Source organism: Mangifera indica, chromosome 19, assembly GCF_011075055.1.
Source record: "Mangifera indica cultivar Alphonso chromosome 19, CATAS_Mindica_2.1, whole genome shotgun sequence".
Classification (NCBI taxonomy): domain Eukaryota; kingdom Viridiplantae; phylum Streptophyta; class Magnoliopsida; order Sapindales; family Anacardiaceae; genus Mangifera; species Mangifera indica.
The window spans coordinates 2,218,135-2,241,406 of NC_058155.1; the positions used below are offsets into that span (position 1 = coordinate 2,218,135).

Below are 23,272 nucleotides of genomic sequence, written 5' to 3' on the forward strand. Positions count from 1 at the left end.
TTTGCTGCGTCAGAAACTTTAAATCCTAGGAAAATAATCAACTGGATTAAATGCAACGTCGTACGCTTGTGTTGTCTTGCTTCGTTGGTCTTTCTAATTCGTAATGCTATTGTTTAATTAAATTCGAGATCGTATCCGAATTATTAATCAATAAGGGTTAATTGGAATACATGTTTTTGGTTAACTAATCGTAAGGAATGACAGGTTAATTCAATACCACAACGAATATTCAATTAATTAATTTGATATTTTTGGTTTCGATGATCAATCGTAGTTCCATTGGTGGATGTGACCGAAGACCAAGGTTTGTTAAATCAATTTATTCCTTTTAGATTACTTTTCTGAATTTTTATTTATTGTTTTCCATTATAATTTGCATTCAGTTCAAAACCCCCCTTTTATTTCTTTGTTTCGATTATTTGTAACGACGTACTAATCAAGGCTCTTCGAGGGATCGATCCCTACTTTCCTTTACTACATTTTTGTTACAGGAATTTAGGATTTAATTTGGGTGTCAACGACAGCACGTACCAATAGTCAATGCAATATTTCTAAGCAAAACGTTTGGCAGTTAATCGTGCTTTATAGGTATGCACATTACTTTCTATGTCAATTTTTTTTTTGAAAACCATTTGCACCCTATAGGTTTTACCTCTTAAGATGCATCCACCAGAGTCCATACTTGGTTTTAATATATGTAGTCTATTTTAGATTTCATGGTATCTAACCATTTATTAAAATCTGAACTTAAAAAAGCCTTATCATAGGTTTTAAGTTTGTCATCATTTATGACCATTACATGACTGCATTGAGTTAAGAGTAAACCAAATCTTTATGGCTCATGATACACTCATGTAGACCTACGTAGCTCTTGTATGCATTGAGGTTGTTCCACCTGAAGTAAAGTAACTTTCTCTTCATGATCAACCATCTATGATGGCATATCATCCTATATAACAATTGTGGTATCTTGTGGTACAAACACTTCATTGAGTTTCACCTTCCTTCCACTAGTTCTCTTAAGAATAAATTCTTTCTCAAGGAACACACTGGTATGAGTAGCAAAAACCTTTTGCTCCCCCGTGTAGTAGAAGTAGGATCCCTTAATAACCTTCGAGTATCCCACAAAGACACATTTTTTGGGCTTAGCACTTTGCTTATTTGAAGTCAATTTTTTGACATAAGCTTCATAACACCAAATCTTCAAGTATTCTAGATTAGGTATTTGCCTAGTCTACAACTCGTATGAAGTTTTATTTACAAATTTAGATAGGACATAGTTCAATGTAAAGGCAACAGTTTCTAAGGCATGACCCTAGAAAGATATAGGAAAATTAATGAAACTCATTATGAACCTAACCATTTATATCAAAGTTCTATTCCTCTATTTAGATACACCATTATATTATGAAATATCAAAAAGAGTGAGTTGAGATACTATCCCATATTCTTTTAAGTATTGTCCGAATTCAGCATTTAGGTATTTACCCCCTCAATCACTTTAAATGATTTTAATTTATTTCTCAAGTTACTTTTCTACTTCATTCTTGAAATATTTGAATTATTAAAGCATTCAGACTTGTGTTTTATCAAAAAAACATAGTTATATCTATTGAAGTCATTAGTAAATATGACAAAGTAGGCTTCCCCATATCTATTATGCATTATCATAAGCCCATATATATCATTGTGAATAATCTTTAACAATTCAATCATTTTTTCACTATGTCTAGTGAAAAGTGTTTTGGTCGTCCTACCCAATAAGCATGATTCACATTCATCATATGTCTAGAAGTCAAATGAATGTAAGACTCTTTGTTCAAGAAATCTTAATATAAGTTTCATTCATATGTGGCTTAGCCTAGAATGTCATAGATATATGGCATTCAAATCATTCGATTTCAATTGTTTACTATTTTGTATATTAAGAATTTCATTATCCAGTTTTAGAATATATAAACCATTATGCAATTTAGTTGTTTCATAGAGAATATTATTTAAGCTAATAGTTATAATGTTATCAACAATAAAAAATGAATATACCTCTTTGTTTAGAACAAACACAGAAACTAAGTTTTTAGAAGTAGAAAGAATATAATAACAATGTTTTAATTCTAAAACTAGCCCAATAAGCAACCTAAGATAATAAACACTTGTGACTAATATACCAACACGTGCTCTATGTCCAACACGTAGGTTAACCTCTTCTTTGTCAGGCAATCTACTCTGTTGCAACCCTTACATATCAAAACAAATATGAGAACCACATCATGTGTCTACAACCTAGGATGAATAAGAATAATAGTTTATCTCAATGACAAACATACTTGAAGTATAGGTTTTGGTTGTCTTCTTCTTCTTGTTTTCTAGAAAAGCCTTATAGTATCTCCCTTAGTAACTTATCTTAATATAATAGAAGCAAACAACCTTTCCCTTCCCTATATAACCTATAAGGTAAGTAGCAGTATCAAGTTGCTTCTTCGCTTTGGGCTTAAGCTTAACCTTAGTCTTGCCTTTGCCTTTAGCCTTGACTTTTGATGTTTCGGTTTCAACCACAAGTAAATTAGTCGAAGCCATCTTTCGTACTTCTTGTTCAACTTGCCTATGCTAAAGGTTTTCTCATTTTCATTTAAATTAAAATTCATAATGGAATAAGCCTATGATTTAGGGAGAGATTTCAACACTAGGTTAATGGTAAGCTTATTGCCTATGCTAAAGCCCAAGCTTGCCAATGTTCAATGTAGCCAATCATCTTAACCACATGAGGGCTAACTTGTTCTCCCTCAAAGAGTTTACAATCAATTAGTGCACTTGACATCTCATATTATTCAGCCTTTGCACGAGTGTCATATAGCTCTCGAAGGTGTGGAAGTATGGATTGCATATCCATTTCCTTATGTTTTCTTTAAGCTCAAGTGACATGAAAATTAGCATAAGGCACTAAACTTCTATAGAGTCATCAAGACATTTATTAAAAGTATCCATTTGCTCTTTGGTGGTATCAAGACCAAGCTAAAAGGCAATGACCTTCAAGGATATATAATCTTTTGTCTTGATATAGAATAATCTGCAGATTTTTATACCAATTAGTAAAGTTACTTCCAGTGAGCCTATTTCTTTTTTTCAAGAATTGATCAATACATAGAGTTCAACATGGTGATTAAATGCTCTACAATTTACAAACAAAGAATTAATAATTCTACTTGATTAATTAACATTCAGTTTAATTACGAATTTAATAATTAAAATGTTTCCACTATTTTCCTCAAGCCAGTAGCTCCCACTATTGAACTTGAGAAGTTCCAGTGAACTTCCTAGTAGACTGAGATCCCATCACATTAATTCTCCCGTTCACTTTGGCGAATAAGTTTAAATTAATTGAATAGGTCAATTTTAAATTAATCACTAAAAGCTCATGATCTCAAGTCAGGTGTAACCCTAACAAATAATGCAACCTCAAATATAACTCTTAGTATCAGTAGGGTGGATACTACATATCTCTCTACTTCGACAAATGCATTCCCTACTCATGCCTCTAATATACTTCGTCTTCACTTTAGCAAACAAGCAAAGTATATTAGTTAAGTTAGACTCAACATAACCATCACTTAGTTTTTCACCCGGTAAAAATGTACTTTGCTTTGATGAACAAGGTTCTAACAAATAGAAGCTTAATTAGGGCATCATATTAGAAGACACTAATTAAATCTTAGACTTAATATTTAAGTTGAGGATTTTATTATTTAGTCTAATCAGGTTTTAAGTTGCATGTTAGGTGATATTAGCTAATCAATGCACTCAACGTCACTAGATTCTTTTTGCTATACATCATCTCATGCATTAGAAGACACACATCCTATGTCGCGGATGCCACCAAAGCTGAGTTCAGTGACTGCTTAAGTTTTATTGGCGAAGTCGGTCATTGAGAAGAACGACAATAATATTAAAAGAATTTGATAAAGATTTTGTAATCTTTATTTTTTTGGTTAGTAAGAAAAGATTTGTTATTGTTATTGATTTAAATTTTTTTATTTCTGTAAGGATTGGAAATAAGGGTTACTTAAAGGGGATTGACCTTTAAAAATAACAAAAAAGGCAATGGGTTATGTTAGGTTGGGATGCCTTCAACGTGGCTTACCGAGCTTACAGGCCCTATTGGACTCAAGGCCTACATAATAACAACCCTTCATATTGGGCTAGTTTGCAAAAATCACAAGGCCCAGGACATGTCCCTATATATATAAGGTTGTGTCAGGCTGGGCGGTTAATGGGTCAACCCGTAAGCCTTCACCAAGTTGGCCTATTAATTTTAGTAAAAAATAATTTTTTTTAAATTATGTTTTCTAATTAAAGAAAATATGTTAGGAAATTGAATTGTGACTAGAAAAAATACAAACTTATTTATAATAGGTGAGTTGAGTTCTCATGATCAATCTCACCAATGTGAGATTCAAAACTTGAGTTTGGTTAAAACTTACACTTTGTTTAATCTTTATTTATAGTGGATGAAGAAAGTGGGTGATTGTGTAATTTTAGATTTGGAACACTTTTGCGCTTACACTTTTACACTTTGCACTCTTGCAAAGTGTCCTAAATCTAAAAGAGTACAATCATTCACTTCTTTCACGTGCTATAAATAAATGTTTAATATCATATTTCAACGAAACTTAAATTTTGGTTGTCTCACATGTGTGAGATTGATCCAAACAACTCAATTTTTTTTTCTTTTAAGTCTAAAATTTGCATTTCTTATAAAAATTTATAATTTTTATATTATAATTATTATTTTATTTATTTATTAATTTTTTACTATTTGTGGCACAATATTGGGCCTAAAGGTCAAGCTCGTAGCACAAGTCGACTAGCCTACAGGCCTAACACGGTTTGCAACAATAACAGGTCCTGTTTGCCTAGACCAAGCTAAAATAAAAGAGCTTAGGTCAATTTGACTCCTTTGACACCTATACTATGAACTAAAAAAAAGATAGAGAAGGAATAAAAGAGACAGGCAACGGGTAGCCTACACGGAGTTGTCGAGAGACAAACTCTATTTTTAATTTAATTTGTTTTGGGACGAAGTTGAAATTATCGCCAAATATTTTGAGACAAAATTAAAAATGTTCTTAAAATTAAATGCTAAGCTTTGATGGAAAAAATTGAATCTTTGTTCTTAAAATTATTATTCTGGGACAAAACTAAAATTACTTTGAAAAATGAATCCTCAACTTTAAAGGACAAAATTAAAAATTTGTCCTTAAAAGTAACATTTTGGGAAAAAAGTCACATTTCATCCCTAAAATTTGTCTACTAAAAAAACCATTCTAGGATGAAATTAAAATTTCATCCCTAAAATTATAATCTAGGATGAAAATTAAATTGTCTCTAAAGATGAATCATAAGTTTTAGGGGGCGAAATTAAAATTTCATCCCTAAAATTAATATTTTGTGGCAAAAGTCAAGTTTCGTCCCTAAAAACGAATTGCCTTAGTGGCAGTAAGCTTAGTGGTTGGGCACATATAAATGTCCCAAAACTGTCACTTCTTAAAACAAGAGTATTACACAATTTTCCTACCTTTCCACCCCAAAACACTTAAAAAAGCACACAAAATCCAAAAAGACAATACAATATAAATTGTGTTGTTGAAAAAATTAATTATCAAACTTCAAATCATATTCATCTCTATATACACAAAACAACATCGAGGTATGTCAATTTATAGTATTTTGATTTATAGAATTTGACATGTTTAATTTCAAACAGTTATAGATGCAAAATTGGAGATATTTGTAGAGGATTCTTAATAGATTCCTAGTTTGTCGAATGTCTTCATGTAGCCCTAAGCTAGAAAGTTAGCATGTGTCAATTATTGGTTGTCTTATATGAGTAGGTGTTGCCTAGTCACTGATTAGCATTTGGTCATTGGTCTTGAGGACTTGGACTAGTCTTGAAAAGGTTTGTTCCAGATAGAAATTCCATGGGCTAAAGAATATCGTATAACAATTGCTTCCAATTTATTGGTATTATAATCTCCGTATGTTTTGAGTAGCATATCCTTATTATCATTCTATTTTCTTGTCGAATATGGTTGGTCGTGCATTATTTGTGCATTGGGATGGTTAACAATTGTCAAAGAACAACACTGAACGACTAAGAATAAAGAGGTTCCAATACAAATCGACTGTAATACATCACTACAACAAATTCCATAAAATATGACTAAAATTTTCATCCAAGAAGGTCAAAAATTCGTCCCAAAAATTCAATTGTGATAAAAGATTAAATCGTCAAAAAATATGTGTTACCAAAGAGTAATACCATGAAAAAAGAAGTCATCCCTAAGAACCTATCGTTAAGGACAAAATAATGTTTTGTCATAAAATGATACATATTTTGGGACGAATTTTTTTGTCTATAAATAATTAAATTTTATCCCAAATAACTCTACTTCATCCCAAAAAATGCACATTTAAGGATAAAATTTTTCGTTCTTGATTGTACAATGAATTAGAGACAATTTTTTCGTTATTAAATATATAATGAATTAGGGATAATTTTTTTGCCCTAGAAGTGTAATGAATTAAAGACAAAAATTTTTGTCCTTGATTATACATTGAATTTGGGACAAATTTTTTCATCTTTGAATGTATTATGAATTAAAGACAAATTTTTTCATCTTTGGTTGTGTAATAAATTTGAGACAAAATTGTTCATCCTTAATTATATAAGAAATTGAAGAAAAAAATTTTTGTCCTTGATTGCATAGTAAATTGGAGACAAAATTTGTTGTCCTTAATTAAATGGTGGATTAGGGATAACTTTTTATGTCCTTTATAGTGACATAAATCGAGAACACAAATTACGTTTTTGATTGTATTATGAATTGAAGACAAAAATTTTCGTTCTTATTTATGTAGTGAATTTGATTCGAGAATTTCAATCTTAAATTAAAATAAGGTGGAAAAAGGCCTATTTATAACAGTAAGGAAAGACTCTACTGGTTCTCTATCGGATAAGACTCAGATTTGATTTAGATACTTGAGACTGAGATTCAACTGTGCAATAACCGGATATGCTCTACACTATAATTAGAGTAAATACATCATCTATAATATATTTGCTTAAATTACTAGAAGCGATAAAAGTTAAAAAAGTCTATAATTAATATATAAAATTGACTTACACCAATCCAAGACCAGACTTGGCATATAAATACAAAATCATTCAACAGCATATGATAAAAAGAATTTGTTACAGCACAACCAGGGACATTATGAAAAAAAGATTCTAACTTAATCAAAGTTTTGTGTAGTTACATCAAATTCAGTTCTAAGAATAGTATGATATATTGTTTTTTATTAATCCAAAGAAGGGGGAGAAATGAGTTGACTTAAAATTTTACTTTTTTTAAAAAGCTAAAAGAAATGTCAAAACTTGGCAAAATTGCATTTTTCAAATTTGATAAACATTTAAGCAGTTTGTGCAACTATTTTAGTATAAATTTGAAAAGCTTATATGTTTCACATCTATGATAGAGTCATCAGTGTGAATTATCATCTTCAAGCATCAACAAATTAAAAGATAAAATGAAGAGTTGATGATGAGAAATAAAATGACAATGATTCATCTAGATTCTTTGAATCTAGACATTGTCGATCGAACAGAGAGAGCTTTAGATGAAGAGAAGACACCAAGCCATCATTAGTCAAAGAAATTTGAAATCCTAAGGGTGTCACTTTTCAATTCTGACTATATGTATTATACAGATATTGAATTTTTTACCCAAAATTGAGCCCAATTATACATTTATACCACACTTTTCACACCTTAAACATTTTTACCACTTTATATGTTGGAATACTTAAATTGTTCTTATCTTTAATCATGAGAAACTAAACAAGGCAACACTATTCCTGGTTATGCATTGTAGAGAGAAAACATATGTACATATTTAGTATCAATATTTGAAATAAGATTTAGATTAAGTGAATTTAAAAATTTTTTAGATTAAATCTAAAAAATTTTAAACTCACTTGATTTTATCTCTTTAAATTTTGATTGGCGTTAATCTAATATTGAAGAGGTATATAGAAAAATAATCCAATAAGCCACCCATGAAAAACATACACTCTAAAGGTAGGCATTGGCGTGAGACATATAAAAAATATAAAATATGGAAAGAAGCAAAGGAGCAAAAAATATATTCTTTGCATAAAATATTACAGAGAATATATTCTTAAGAATATGCAGAATACTTTTTTGCATGTTTGTTTGCTTCCATATGTTCATTCACATAAATGTACATATATACATGCTTTTGCAAATATTTTCTGTAAAAGCATACAAATTTGCTTGTTTTCCTATGAATATCATATAATATAGCATAAGCGTATTAGACATATATTGCATAAGAGATCATCGGATTGATTTCCCATGCGTGAAGAAACTTCTTAGATTGGCAACGGCAATGCAATGGTAGGATAATAGGTAAGGTTTCCCCTTATAAAATGGAAGATAATTGTATAGTATGAAATTTAATTCGATTCGAATTTGATTAAGTAATTAAATGTAAATTACCAATTATGTAATTCAATGTAAATCTTGATTTGATTTGGATCGAATTATTATTTTTATTTGAACTCAAACTAACTTCAAATCGAAAAGTTTGTTTGTTATTGGGTTAAAATGGAAGAACAAGTTGGCGTTGTCGCCAACCCTATCTGCCACCAATTTTTATCTTTTTTTTATATCTCACCTATATCCATTTTTTTACAAAAATGTTACTCAAACTGGTTAATTTAGTAGATTTTATTTTACGTATGCTGGTGATTGAAAATCAAGTATAGGTGATTGAGTTTTAAATTTTTTAAAATTGTCAAGTATAGAATTATTCAATCTCTCATCCATCCTTGAGTTGAGAGATTGAAAATTATCAAGTATAATGTTGACTGAGTTTAAATTTTTTAGATTAGCATATTTAAACTCAAGTATGCTAATCTAAAACTAGCGTTCTAATTAGTTTATTTGAAAATATTAAAAACACTCATTAGGAAGATGAATGAAGTAAAATCAAGGAAAAAAGTAATCTCACATCAAATTTAATAGTTTTCATGTATAGTTTATATACCATGAAAAAAGTCATTTTAAAATATAACTTTAAGGCCATTATTTATTTTGAAAAACATAGTCAATTGAATTAGTTGACAGCAACCATATTAATTTAATGATAATCTAATTTGTTTTATTAATCTTTGATTAATCTTTGATTAATGTAATAAATGAATTAATATATTTTCAGGCATTTGCAATCAACTACCAAGAGAGGGCATACAAATTCCATGAGGCATACAGATTCCGAGTGCACATGTTACTTTTAACAAAGATTGACACCGTGACTATAATTAGGAACAAACTAATGCTTATTCAGAGATCTATTTTTTGGATAACCTATTTTGAACGCTTATTAGATTTAGTGGAGCTAAGGTTTACTGTCATTTTGATGCATGCGATATTACTTCATATGATTAACCATGAGAACCTAGTAAGAGAAATGTGGTTTAGAATAAATAGCCTTGAGTTCCGATTCAGCCCTGTTAAGTTTTCACTAGTCACTAGTTTGATATTTGGGAAGGACACGGAGGTGTCCAACTACATTTATTGTACGGGGAAGCCTTAATTGAAAGAGGAATACTTCTCGGGTATTAACAGGTTGTTAACCTAAAAAGAGATCAAGCAAACACTTGGTGATCAAATTTGGGGAGACAATGATGAAGATACTATAAAGTTCATAGTATTGTTTTTTACATTTATGAGACTATTAAAGGCAAATAATAGAACAAAAATACCTGATTGTTTTTTGTATTTAGCTAATAATTTAGATAAATTTAGTCAGTACCCATGGGGGATAGTGACATAAAACAAAATAGTTGATTCAATGCAGAAAGGCATACATAACAAATATCAATATTATGTACAACACTACTTATCTTACATGAGTCTGCTCCTATTTCTTAACTACAATGTTTTGGGATATCCAATTACTTTCCAGGTAAGCATCGCATAATGGATGAAGTTAACATTCATACCGACAATTGTAAATACTAACCATAAATGTTGTATATTGTGTAGTATTAGATTAATGAGATGATCCAATCTCTATCTATTTATATCCATCTGGAAGCAAATGATTAGGTCCTCTGTATGCTAAAGTGGAAGACAGTTATACTACTGATCTGGGATGACATATTGATACTTTAGGATGTTCCTCCGGTAATTTGCTCATCGGTAGATTTATATTTATTGTTTCATCTTCATTTCATTAATTTTTGTAAATTTTCTTAATGTTCTAAGAAGGGATTACAACTACATAGTGTCTGACTAAGATTAAGTGCAACTTTGAGTGATACACACAAGCTCTAGAGTTTATGGAAGAATAGGCACCGCAGGTATTATCAAATGACGAGTTTACTGATTCAAACGATGATGATAATACCCTGTCAATTCATTCTACTGCCTTTCAAACATCTTCTAGGAGATCTTTGCGGTCCTCAACTACTAGGTCTCAACTCCTCTATGTCCTATGGCATCGCCCTCAACACAGGTTTCCCTTACCTATGTCGTTGGCCCTCAGGTCTCTATCGCTTTTGTACGTAAACCTTCATCATGAAGGCTCTGACTTGTTTTTCCTAGTACTTCACATATTAGACAAACATTCACTCTATAGGTGTCATCCTCTTGGATTGAGGATTTTTTAGAGTCATAGAGGGCTTCTCATAATATACATGCATCCCCTCTAGAGATATATACCTTTTATGCCTCTTATCCTCAAGAGTATCAGAGGTTCTTCCCTATAAGACACTTAATTCATAGGAATTTGTACAACAATATATCATATGACCATTTTCAATAGTTCTTAATGGAGTATGTAAGAGTCATCAGCTCTCAAATACAACAGTAACCCAACCAGTAGGCTGTAATGATACATGCCAAATAGAAACAACATGCATTGATGATTCGTAAAGAAATACAAGGGCAAACATCGATGTTTCATGGGAAGATATAGAAACAATGGTAGTAACAAGCATCGATGTTTTATGGAGAGAGTAAGAGTAATGATAATAGTAGGCATCGATGTTCCATAAGAAAATGTAAGAACTCTAGTCCTCCTCAAAGCATTGAATTACGAGACTTGAGGATTCATATGTTTAGGCATCAGGATCATTATAGGTTATTATTGATTATACTTTTTTTTTTTAATTTCAATTAGTTGTGTTATAGAAAAATAATAACCATTTTTTTTTTCTAATTAGATAACTCATCAGATGATAATATGCAATAACAAAAGGAGGACCCACAACAACTGTTGAGAAGTTATCGACTATAAAAAAATGTTAGCATTTGGCCATGTTCTGTGAAAAGGAAATCAGTTGGTAAGTCATTTCACAAATCCAATTAAGGAGCGAAGGAACAAACAACCTATACCTAAAGAGTGTCTTATAGACTCGCGACTGGCTGAGAACTACTTAGAGTTTTTATTATGGTACCACAATACTTCAAATAATGACAACCAACATGCTTACCTAGGGGAATTGAACTGAATGACAACCAATATGAGTAAACCCTGGTGGACCCAAATTGTAACTCAGAAGCAATGGTTGGAAAACACGGTATGCATCATTCCTTTGTCTTCAATCATATTGGATATCACTTTTAACTTATGGTCTAACTTATTTGTGTATACAATACATCAAAGCTTTCATGTGAGTACTTCGTAAATCTTTTCGAGATAATAACTAAACAATTGTTACAACCTAGTTCATTGCACATCTCCTACAGTGCTATAATGAGTTCAAACATTTGGGTGCAAATGTGGAATGACTCTCGTTTTCCCTAGATCAAATTAATGGTGTCTCACATGTACAGTCCAATGAATGCTTTTGGCCATGGAACAGTGTCAATAAGGTGGTGTTTAGGGTTTACACTTATCGATAATTGTATTTATTTCTCTTCATTTGTGGGCAAATATTCATTCCCATCAACTTTAACAACCAACACTAGGTGTGTGGTGTATTGGATCTCTAACATGTAACAGGCAAGATCTCTAATCTACAAAAACAACTAATAAACGCAATGAAGAAAAGAACATCACACCAATTTTAGTCATACGGACCAACCATATTTCACTTATTGAAAAACCAATATTGAATTGTGTTCCTTAGAAGCTCAACTAATATGGTGATAGGCAAAGCGTAAGCAGTCCGTGTCAAAGCATTGAAGGACTCAACAATATTGGTCATCATGATGTTATACCATCATCCTCCAAAGTGTGCATACACCTATCTTTCATACCCAATGTTAGTCAAATAAGTTGTCATAGTGAGATTTACTCAAGTAATTCTATGCATAGCAGCTTGGAAGCCCCTAAGGTGATATGTCTTAGCAGCTTTCCAAAATAATCCTTTTATATATTTGGTTTTTTAAAATTACATACACATGTTACCCTTTATATGATAATTATAATACCCATGACGAGCATAAGGTAGTACGTTGGCCATCGACGTAATTATTAAACGATGGTGATAAAAAATAATGGTTAAATCTGACAAATCACAAATACACATACCTAGGCATGTCAAAAAAGGGGTCCATGTATTGATTCCTTCCTTGTGCCTAATACACAAAGCGAGTGGATAAATTTGATTATTAGCATCCTTCGCAACAACAATGAAAAAAGACTCAAGATACTTTTCCTTTAAGTGTAAAGCATCAATGCATATCATTGAGTGATAAAATTGTTGGAACCCTCTTATTGAACAACCCAAACACATGAAGAAAAACTTGGACCTAAATTCTAGATCGATATCAATATGTGTCACGGTTCTCAAGTTTTTAAGCTCCAAACTGTGACAATACTAATAGCATGAATGACTCTTCAAGAGATCCTCATAATGCATTTAGTGCATATGTTTTAGCATGTCACACTTGCGTGTAGGAAATATTGATTTTGTACTTGTTGGCCATGTCTGAAATAATTTTTTTTGATCGATAAATGCGATCAATCACAAATATTGATTTAAGTATATTCCTTAACGACTTTGCACTAATTTGTCTATGGTATGACAATATTTGAACTTGTGGATAAGTATGTGTCTTGTCTATACGTCGTAACACCCAATAGTGTTCATCTTTCTCTCTCGTTGCTTGTGCCCATTATTTACATTGTAGATATACGCACTTAATCTCATACCGTATATTATCAGAGTGACTGACATTCTATTGAATTCTTGTCTCTAATGTATATGTCTGAATAATGCTTTCAATTCTACCTTCGAATTATAAAAACTCACCACTTACAAATGGTTGTCCCTTCATGTCGTCGAATTACTAATACCTACATTTTTAATATCAACATTAGGCTCAAAAATGCATTGAAATGAATTTGGATTATGAATATGACTTGGATATACTCAAATATTTATAAAGTCATGACGTCTTGTGCTATATTTGGTCCCTTATTACAAGCATGACTTTGACTTCTATCAACATCTTGGCTTGGAACACCGTATATGCCCTCATCACCCCAAGAATTCATCATCATCCTTATTACACTCTACTTCATAATTCTTATCCACATCGTCGTTATTATCATCATCACCATAATTCCCACCAAACTCTTAGAAACTTTGTGATTGTGTTCACTCGTCTGTCAGATGACCCTTTCTTTCTTCCTCATGAACATCTTTGGCTTGTTGATTATCTCCTTTATTAATTGGACTCTCGATAATACAGAGTTTGGTTGATTCTTGTAAACTTCTTGCTTCTAACATCAAATACTTCAAATCATCATCGTCTACAATCTCTATTGGACTCACATTACCTAGGGTAAAAACATGCACATTCAACTAACTTTAATTGAGTCTTAGACGATAGCTTATTCTCGCTATGAATCCTTTAAAATTAATACTTATGCCAATACACATCCCTCTCTCATTCCCACCAACATATCTCATAACATTATCATCACCTAAAATCCATTACCCTTTATAGCGAATCTTAAATGCAATTTTTCCATCTTAACTTAAAATAAACATAAAAACACTTGTGTTTAAACCCTGGACATTATAAGGCATGCAATGGATTGGCATTGGCGTTAAACAACTGTGTTAAACATCTTTTTTCAGGTTGACTTAAAATAAACCTAAAAACATAAAAACACTTGTGTTTAAACCTTGGGCATTATAAGACATGCAATGGATTAGCGTTGGCATTATACAATTGTGTTAAACACTTATGTTTAAACAAGCAAGTGAGACCAGGCTAACCCCAGGCTTTTTGTCAACCTATTCTTCATCTGGTTTTTATCCAAACCTAAATTTTCGTATTTTTTAACCATCAATAGAACATTATAATAACATTAAACAATACAACAACATGAAATCACCATATTAAACACTCTAACAATATGAAATCACAATAAAATTATATTTCACATGAAGTCATAAACTTGAATCTACCTTATATTATTTGATTTTCAATTGTTAAACAAGAAAACACATAATATAAAGGCTTAAATCAAGACTACCCTGAATGTGAATAACTTTACTGTGAAATTTTTGTAATAAATGTGAATTTTCTAAAGAAATTTAATAATTTTCGTCTCTCCCTCCCTTGAGTCTAAGTTGAATATTTTATAATGACTTTTTCTCATAGATTTTATTGTTCAATCATAAGTGTCTTCTCTATTGAAGAATTTTTTTTTTTGTTGCAGAGATTTTTTCCCTTTTTAGAAGACTAAGGAAAAATAGAGAGATTATTGTTATGATATTTTTTCTTTCCGTACAAGTTTTATTAATGAACGTATTTTGAAAAAATTAATTATTATTGTGATATTTTGTTTAAAGTTTGAGATAAATAACATATATATATATATATATATATATATATATATATATATAGTTTTAAAAAATGATAAAAAATTCAACATCTCTGTATTATTTTTATCACGTATGACCCATTAACTAAATTGGGCAAAGAGGTCAAATATTTATAATTTGACTCGCTTATAACTCCCAGCTGAACCTTAGTTATTAAGCAGTGTGAAGCGGGATGGTCAAAGATGCAAACAGTGCAACATATCTAATTCAAACTTTAATATGTATCTCAATGGATGTTTCATGTAAACACAATTTTAATCTAATTCATTTTAGTTCTAAATCATGTGTTGCACAATTTACATTTATACTTTACAATAAAATCTGAATAGGCATACAAATTAACAACTTTATATAATTCTACACATGCAAACCTTAACGTTCAAACTTTTTGACTTAAAAAAAAAATTGTAAAAATATCTCAAACAATTATAGAAAATGGGGAAATTAATACTGAATTTAAATCCAGAATATCCATTAATCAGTATCATCAACCATCCTTCTAATATTTACAATATGCAGCAAAGATACAAAAGCCACCAAGGCTTTACTGCATGTTCTACAGTTTTCTTTATTTAACTAAAATAAAACCTGAAGAGCTAGAACTAGTAATTGAGGTAACCATAATCTTCAACAGAGATGCTAAGCTCCTCTTTCCAGTTCACATAATCATAACTCTGATTGTCATTCCCCCAAAACGGCGTCTCTGAGCTCTCAGTTACGCCGTTTTCATTAACCTCTCTTTCATCTTTTGTCCATTTACTCGCTATCATTTGTGCATCTATTCCCATTCCAGCGTCCGACGCAGCTTTTTGCACGGACTTTGGCGACATAATATTCGCGTTCACACAGCTGGGAGGCAGCAGCTCAGGGAAGTTAAGGCCGGTCAAAGACAGTGGTCGACGTAAACAATAGAAAGCGACATCGTAGGCGACTGCGGCCGCCTCCTGCGTAGCGTAGGAGCCTAACCAGAGCCGCTCTTGTGAGCCTGGAACCCTTATCTCAGACACCCATTTGCCCCATTTTCTTCTGCGAACTCCCTTGTATTTCTTCTCTGCAATACTTGAGCCCCTCTCCTCTGAGCTGCTACCCATCATCAAGCTCTTATAAACGCTTTAATTATGAGATATAGAATGCTGTGTCTTGTATAGATTAGAAAGACGAGGCCATTTATAGGTTGATAAAGAGAGGAAAGTCAAGGCCTCGTGGGCAAAAAGCTTAAATAATTAATCAAAATTTGTCAAACGTGGTTCGTTGAACGAAAGAGAGGGTCAAGATTTTCAAAGGTCAAAGGAGATCGCCTTAATGAGCAAATCCAAGTTGGCTAAGAGAGAGAGAGAAGGGACCAGAGGCCACAGACCGTCTCTTCAGTTAAACAAGGAGCCATAGCAATTGAAGTAAAAACGTGTAGTGGAATTTAAAATTAAAGCAATGGAGATAATAGAGGAAGAAGTCAAAGCACCGAAAATCCCTGCCTGCCCACTAGAATTTGTTGTCCTCATGCATGATGTCATTTGACCTTATTATCTCCCCCCTCCAAAGTTTAATCTAAAAAACGCTTTTTTACCCGTAATTAGTATTAATAACATTTTCTCACCCAAATTGTAGCTTTGTTGACAGGAAAAATTGTAACCTTGTTAACAGGAAATTTTGAATAAAAGGACAAAAAATAATTTCGTATTAATAAAAATTTATTAGCACTAAGGGTTGGGCTCAATGCTTATATTTTTATTTATTCAATGCAAAATTAATTAGTTTCCAAAATCTTTTTCTCTTTCTCTTGGATTTCTCTTTTTGCAAACTCTCCTACTCTTTTCGATGGAATCAAATTCAGTTTTTCAACCAAAATAGTGCTAGCTACATTAGTATAACTATCACCTTCAATAATCACACTGCATACCTTATCTTTGATGTAACACCTCATGTAAAATATGTTGTGGTGTTGCACTTTATCCTCATCTTTCATTCGTAAATTTAAAGCATTTCTTGCTACAAGTAGCTCCCTACCAATAGGGTATTCCACACCATCATCATCATCCTTTAATGGCAGCGTAGACTCATCATTGGATTCACCCTCGGTTTCAATATCACCATTATCTCACAACATCATTGCGCACTTATTAGGGTATTATGATGCAATATGCCCTCTCCCCAAGCAACAAAAACACTTGATTTCCTGATTTCAGTGTCATGTAGCTTTGACTTTACCATTCTCATTATTGCCTTCAACTTCTTTTGCCTTAGGTGCTTTAGCCTTAGGCTTAAAAACGGCCTTGTCATCCCCTTAATTTGCTCCAATTCGTCTTCCAAGAAAATGAGAAACCCAAATTCTGCCCGTATCTAGGGGTGGTGCTCTTTCTCTTGAGTTGTCTTTCTAATTTCATTGTCATATGCGCCATATCTTTCAAATCCAATGCCACTTGTGTCAAAAAAAGGATGAAACATGGCTTATGTGTGTTGATTGTTGCGGACTTAACCAAATCACTATAAAGTATAGGTATCTCATTCTAATAGGATAATAACAACATTCATCTCTAAGATAATAACAATACTAATATTTAAGATAATGACAACCTAATCTTAAAGATGATAACAATTATAATATGCATAATAATCTTGATATGAATAGGATAATAATAATCCTAATCATAATAAGATAATAAAGAAAGATAATAATCCTCATATCACTCTTTCTCTCCACCTTTCACATAATAGCCTTGTCATTCGATTCTAGTTGTCGTTTTTGACAACTAGTGTTTCGTCTAATATCGTCAATCTTAAACCCGTCTTTTTCAACAATTTTCATCTTCTTTTTGTCGATCTCTCATTTGTTATATAAAACTTGATATCACAATTTTGTCACGGTCGATTATCCTTGATTAGTATATTTGTGGTCAATTAGAGTTTGATTGCAGCTTAACTGTGGCTTGATTATTACTAGAGAAGCCAATTGTGTTATCTTAATTCTATGCACATCGGGCGTTTGATAATAAAAATGTTACTAAAAAAGCTTATTAGGTTCTCTTGATTATGAGCACATTGGGTGTTTGATAATAAGTCTATGAGTAGTTTTTTTTAACTTGCACTAAAGGTATTTGTTTTATTGCCTGAATGAGTTTTCCTTTTGTAGAAACCATTGTTAATAAGGCGTTTATTTGTAAAGCTGAACTTGTTGTTGTACACATGTGGAAATTGTTGTATGGCTAAAACTCTTACTTGATAGATTTCACATATTTTTGTAAAAATTATAACATCAAGAGTCAATATAGGATTTTAGTCCATTCTCTAGTTTGGTGTTTTGTTTTAATTGATGGAATTCTTCTAATTTTGCCTTCTTTTTTTTTTTTTAATCTTAATGAAATTCAAATAACATATTACTTTTAAACTTTTTTTTTTCTAGAAATTCTACCAAAGTTGTTATTTTCAGTTGCAATCTTCTTATATCAGTTTTCAAGAAATTCATCAGATCTGTAATTTTATTCAACTAATCAATTAAACAAAGTACATAATAAATAATAATATATTAGGTAATATAATTATAATTTATGAGTATTTAAATAATTGTATATCAATTAAAATATGTAATAACTAAAAGTCAACTTAAAAGGGTATTATAGTAATTGTATATTTTATGGTACTTTTTCTGTTAACGGTGTTACAATTTGGGTAGGACAATGTTATTGATGCCAACTATAGGTTACAGAATGTTTTTTACCAAACCTCGGGTGGGAAAATGTTAATTGCATAAATTTTGTTTAAAACAATGTTGTGTGTATATACTTTTAAGAGTAATACTATGTGTACCCACTTTGAGTACATAAATATATACACACTCATATGTGTCATCATATGATTGGTTATTGTTTTATTCTTAATTCAAAATCATCCAATCACATAATGACACATATAAATGTGTACACATTTGTGTACTTAAAGTGGGTACACATAGTTTTATTGTACTTTTAAATACACAACTGGGTATACAAATGATTTATCATTAAATAATTAAATAATTTTAAATTAATTCAAAATTATCTAATTGAATAATAATACATCATATATATACTTAATTATATGTTCAAAAGTATATATACATATAATATTACTCATAAAATTTATATTCGGCATACATATCACATAAACCCCATTTTCTAAATTGGTCACCTGCTGATAACTCCCAGATGAATCTGGAATCTCTGTGAATCACGATCTAATTAGGGGTCAGATAAAAAACAATGCAACATATGCATTCCAATGGACCATTAAACAAAATTTTAATACATGCTTAAACTATAATCTTCTTCTCTTTAGCTACAAATTATACATGTGATGCACATTTTACTTTATATGCATGTTGGCCTGCTATTTTCTTTATTAAATCAAATCATGATGAAAAAAAGGAAAATCAGAAGATCGAATTAGTAATTGAGATAACTATAATCTTCAACAGAAACGCTAAGCTCCTCCTCCCAGTTCCCATAATCATAACTCTGATTATCATTTCCTCAAAACGGCGTCTCCGAGCTCTGAATTACCTATCTTTCAGCCTTTCTCCATTTACTCCCTATCATTTTTTAATCTATCCCCATTCCAGCGTCTGACGCAACTTTTTGCACGGACTTTGGCGACGTAACATCCGCATTATTCACACAATTGAGAGGCAACAATTCGGGGAAGTTAAGGCCACACAAGGACAGCGGTCGACGTAAACAATAGAAGACGACGTCATGAGCGACTTCCACGGCCTCCTGAGTCACATAGGAGGCCCAACCAGATCACTCTGGTGAGTTTGGAACCGTTATCTCAGACACCCGTTTGTCCCATTTTCTTTGCGTGCTCCCTTGTATCTTTTCCTCCATGGGATCACTGTCTTCTCTACTGCTTCTCACTATTTTCTGGGTTGTTGACAAAAACATCTAAGATTCAAGTTATGAAGTTTGAGAATATGACGACTTGGAGAAGTGAAACAAGAGCTTATATATATATATAGGTTGAAGAAGACAGAAAGTCAGAGGCCAACTAAAACTAGGAGTAATGCTATGTGCATAACTTTGTGCACCATATACCACCAAATCCAACTACAAGTAATCAACGGGAAAATTACGCTTATAAAATAGTCCATTGCACTCCGAAAGAACGATAGGTGTATTCTCCAACCAAAACAGTTCCTTATAAAAGTGTACTATATCATAATTCTGAGACTGGCTATAAATGTCAAAACTGTAACTCTCTTAAATTTAATAGTTTCTCTTGAAGGTCCATTAGAAAATGAATAAATAAATAATGTGTTCAACATTTCTAAAATTCAATATATTCCAACCTATGTTAACTTTTATATAAATAAAATTTATGATAATTTTTTAAGAACTTCATTATGTAACTCAACTTATATTTTAGTCCTCTCTATCTCTTTTAATCTTTCAATATTTCTATTCATATTTTTTTATTACACATGCTCAAGATTAAAAATGAATAACGAGAAAAAGAGATGTTATACTTTAAATGCAAGAAAATTAGGATGATAAAAATTTGAAAAGAGCCCATTCAAAGAAAAATAAAAATGTATAAAGCAATATAACTTTGATTTTATTAGAAGAGCCCATTTAAAGAACTTCATCACGAGAGGACTATAGTTATTTCATTCAAAGCCCTTGCCCCATTGAAACCGTGCCAAATAACTGGGAATTAAAGAATGCGTCTGAAGTGCTTTAACTAGAAGGCCAAATCATTTCTTCCCACCCAAGGTATGGTGAAATTTTTTACACATACCCTTCAATTTTTTAAAACTCAAACACTAATCTATCACCTAATTTCCATTAGAATGTTTTGTCAAAGTTAAAAGTAAAACAATTATTTTTTCAGTAATATTAAAAAAATATAATTTTATCATTTTTTTCCCCAAGTTTTAAAAACTGATAATTTTACCCATTTTCAAAACTTTTCCAGTTTTAACCCCCCCCCCCCCCCCCCCCCCCCCCACCAAAATCCCTAAGTTTCTTCCCTTTCCCTTAAGTGACCATCCAGCGACAACTAAGAGGAAATGTCTGTTGAAATCTCTTTATTTCTTCATTGATGGTTCGTCTCTGTTGATGAAGAAACATTTGCTAACGTCTCATCTCAGTTGTCGCTATTATCGGAGAGAGAGAGAGAAGAAACTTCGGGATGTGAGGGAGGCAAAGCTACTTTTCAAAACTAGAAAAGTTTAAATGGGATAAAATTATCTATTTTCAAAACCTGAGGGCAAAATAGGATAAAATTCTAATTAAAGTTAGATAATGAATGAGTATTTGAGTTTTTAAAAATTAATGGATATGTTTTTAGCATTTCACTATACCTTTAGTGGGATCTTTTGGCCTAACTAGAATTTGCCGTTCTGAAGAGCACAAGGAATTTGAAATATATATATCTATTGTTCCCCTAATCAAAGTCAATTATTAAAATATACATATATACTTGACTCAATAAAGAGATTTTCAAGATATTTTCAGTTGAATCATTTTAGTCCACTAGCTAACAGCAAAGCATGTTTTGTCATTATAGAGCAGACATACTTACTTTCAATAGATGATTAACATTTACCCTGTCAAATTATAAAGTGAGCTATCGTCTTCTAATCTTTCACTTGAGAAAGTATAATATGTAATATTTTTGATTCATTACTGATAAATACAAAAAATATTTTAAATTGACAAACGGAGTTGCCTACGTTTTAATAACAATAGATTTATATTTATAATTCCGACTCTATATATATATATATATATATATCACTTATCACCCCTTAGATAAACTGGTCAAAGAGGTCAAATATTTATAATTTGACTGGCTTATAACTTCCAGCTGAATCTTAATCATTAAGCAGTGTGAACTGGGATGATCAATAATGCAAACAGAGCTACGTATTTCAAATTTAAATGCGTATCTCAATGGGTCACATCATGTAAACACAATTTTAATATAATTCATTTTAGTTCTAAATCATGTGTTACACAGTTTACAGTTACACTTTATCATAAAATCTGAATAGGCAAACAAACAATTATACTAAGAAAAATTGTGAAAGTATCTCAAACAATTATAGAAAATCGGAAATTTAATATTGAATCTAAATCCAGAATATCCTTTAATCAGTATCATCAACCATCCTAATATTTACAGTATACAGAAAAGATACAAAAGCCACCAAGACTTCACTCCATGTCCTACCTACTGTTTTCTTTATTTAACTAAAACAAAACCTAAAGAACTAGAACTAGTAATCGAGGTAACCATAATCTTCAACAGATATGCTAAGCTCCTTCTCTTCCCAGCTCCTATAATCATAACTCGGATTATCATTCCCCCAAAACGGCGTATCCAAGCTCTGAATTACGCTGCTTTCATTAACCTTCCTTTCATCTTTTCTCCATTTACTCCCTATCATTTGTGCATCTATCCCCATTCCAGCGTCCGACGCAGCTTTTTGGACGGACTTGGGCGACATAATATTGGCGTTCACACAACTGGAAGGCAGCAGTTCGGGGAAGTTAAGACCAGACAAAGACAGCGGTCGACGTAAACAATAGAAAGCGACGTCGTAGGCGACTGCGGCCGCCTCCTGAGTAGCGTAGGAGCCTAACCAGAGCCGCTCTTGTGAGCCTGGAACCCTTATCTCAGACACCCATTTGCCCCATTTCCTTCTACGAACTCCCTTGTATTTCTTCTCTACAATACTTGAGCCACTCTCCTCTGAGCTGCTACTCATCATCAAGCTCTTATAAACGCTTTTAATTAGAGATATACAAGCTATGTCTTGTACAGATTAGAAAGACGAGGCTATATATAGGATAATGAAGAGAGGAAAGACTAAGGCCTGGGAAAAAGCCAGTTGCAAAGATTAAATAATTGATTAAAATTTAACAAACGGGTTTCGTTGAAAGAAAGAGAGGGTCAAATTTTTCAAAGGTCAAAGGAGATAGCTTTAATGTGCAAATCCAAGTTGGCTAAGAGAGAGAGGGAGAGAGAAGGGGCGAGGGGCCATTGTCATTGACGCAAAAACGTGTAGGGGAATTTAAAATTAAAGCAAAAGAGATATTATGTTAGAGGCAGGGGAGAGCTCAACACTGAAAATCCATGCCTTTGCCCACCAGAATTTGCTGTCCTCATGCATGATGTCATTTTACCTTACTATAAGTTGAAGGGAAAAATGCAAGGTTTTGAAAGTAGGGAAATGATGTAACATCATACGTCAACTACATATATCGTTGTCTAATGAGTCACGATTAATCCCTGTAGTTCCATTAAATAACAAATCTCCTTAAAGTTATTAAATTAAAAATATTGCCAATCATTAGGGTGTAGTTAT

The 23,272-nt window shown here is 31.9% G+C and overlaps 2 protein-coding genes across 2 annotated transcripts; both read right to left on the reverse strand.

Annotated features, from left to right (window-relative positions):
• Nucleotides 1-15,375: 15,375 nt before the first annotated feature.
• On the reverse strand, nt 15,376-16,092 carry LOC123203067 (ethylene-responsive transcription factor ERF020-like). Its single transcript, XM_044619237.1, has one exon. It carries the CDS (start codon nt 16,023-16,025, stop codon nt 15,534-15,536), a length of 492 nt encoding a protein of 163 aa, XP_044475172.1. The 5' UTR covers nt 16,026-16,092; the 3' UTR covers nt 15,376-15,533.
• A 5,911-nt stretch (nt 16,093-22,003) lies between these two features.
• On the reverse strand, nt 22,004-22,950 carry LOC123203012 (ethylene-responsive transcription factor ERF020-like). The gene has a single exon (XM_044619169.1). It carries the CDS (start codon nt 22,673-22,675, stop codon nt 22,181-22,183), a length of 495 nt encoding a protein of 164 aa, XP_044475104.1. The 5' UTR covers nt 22,676-22,950; the 3' UTR covers nt 22,004-22,180.
• Nucleotides 22,951-23,272: the final 322 nt, after the last annotated feature.

What these genes read in the sequence shown, in the direction of transcription:
- LOC123203012 (XM_044619169.1), bottom strand. Translation starts at nt 22,675, where the DNA reads ATGATGAGTAGCAGCTCAGAGGAGAGTGGCTCAAGTATTGTAGAGAAG.
- LOC123203067 (XM_044619237.1), bottom strand. Translation starts at nt 16,025, where the DNA reads ATGATGGGTAGCAGCTCAGAGGAGAGGGGCTCAAGTATTGCAGAGAAG.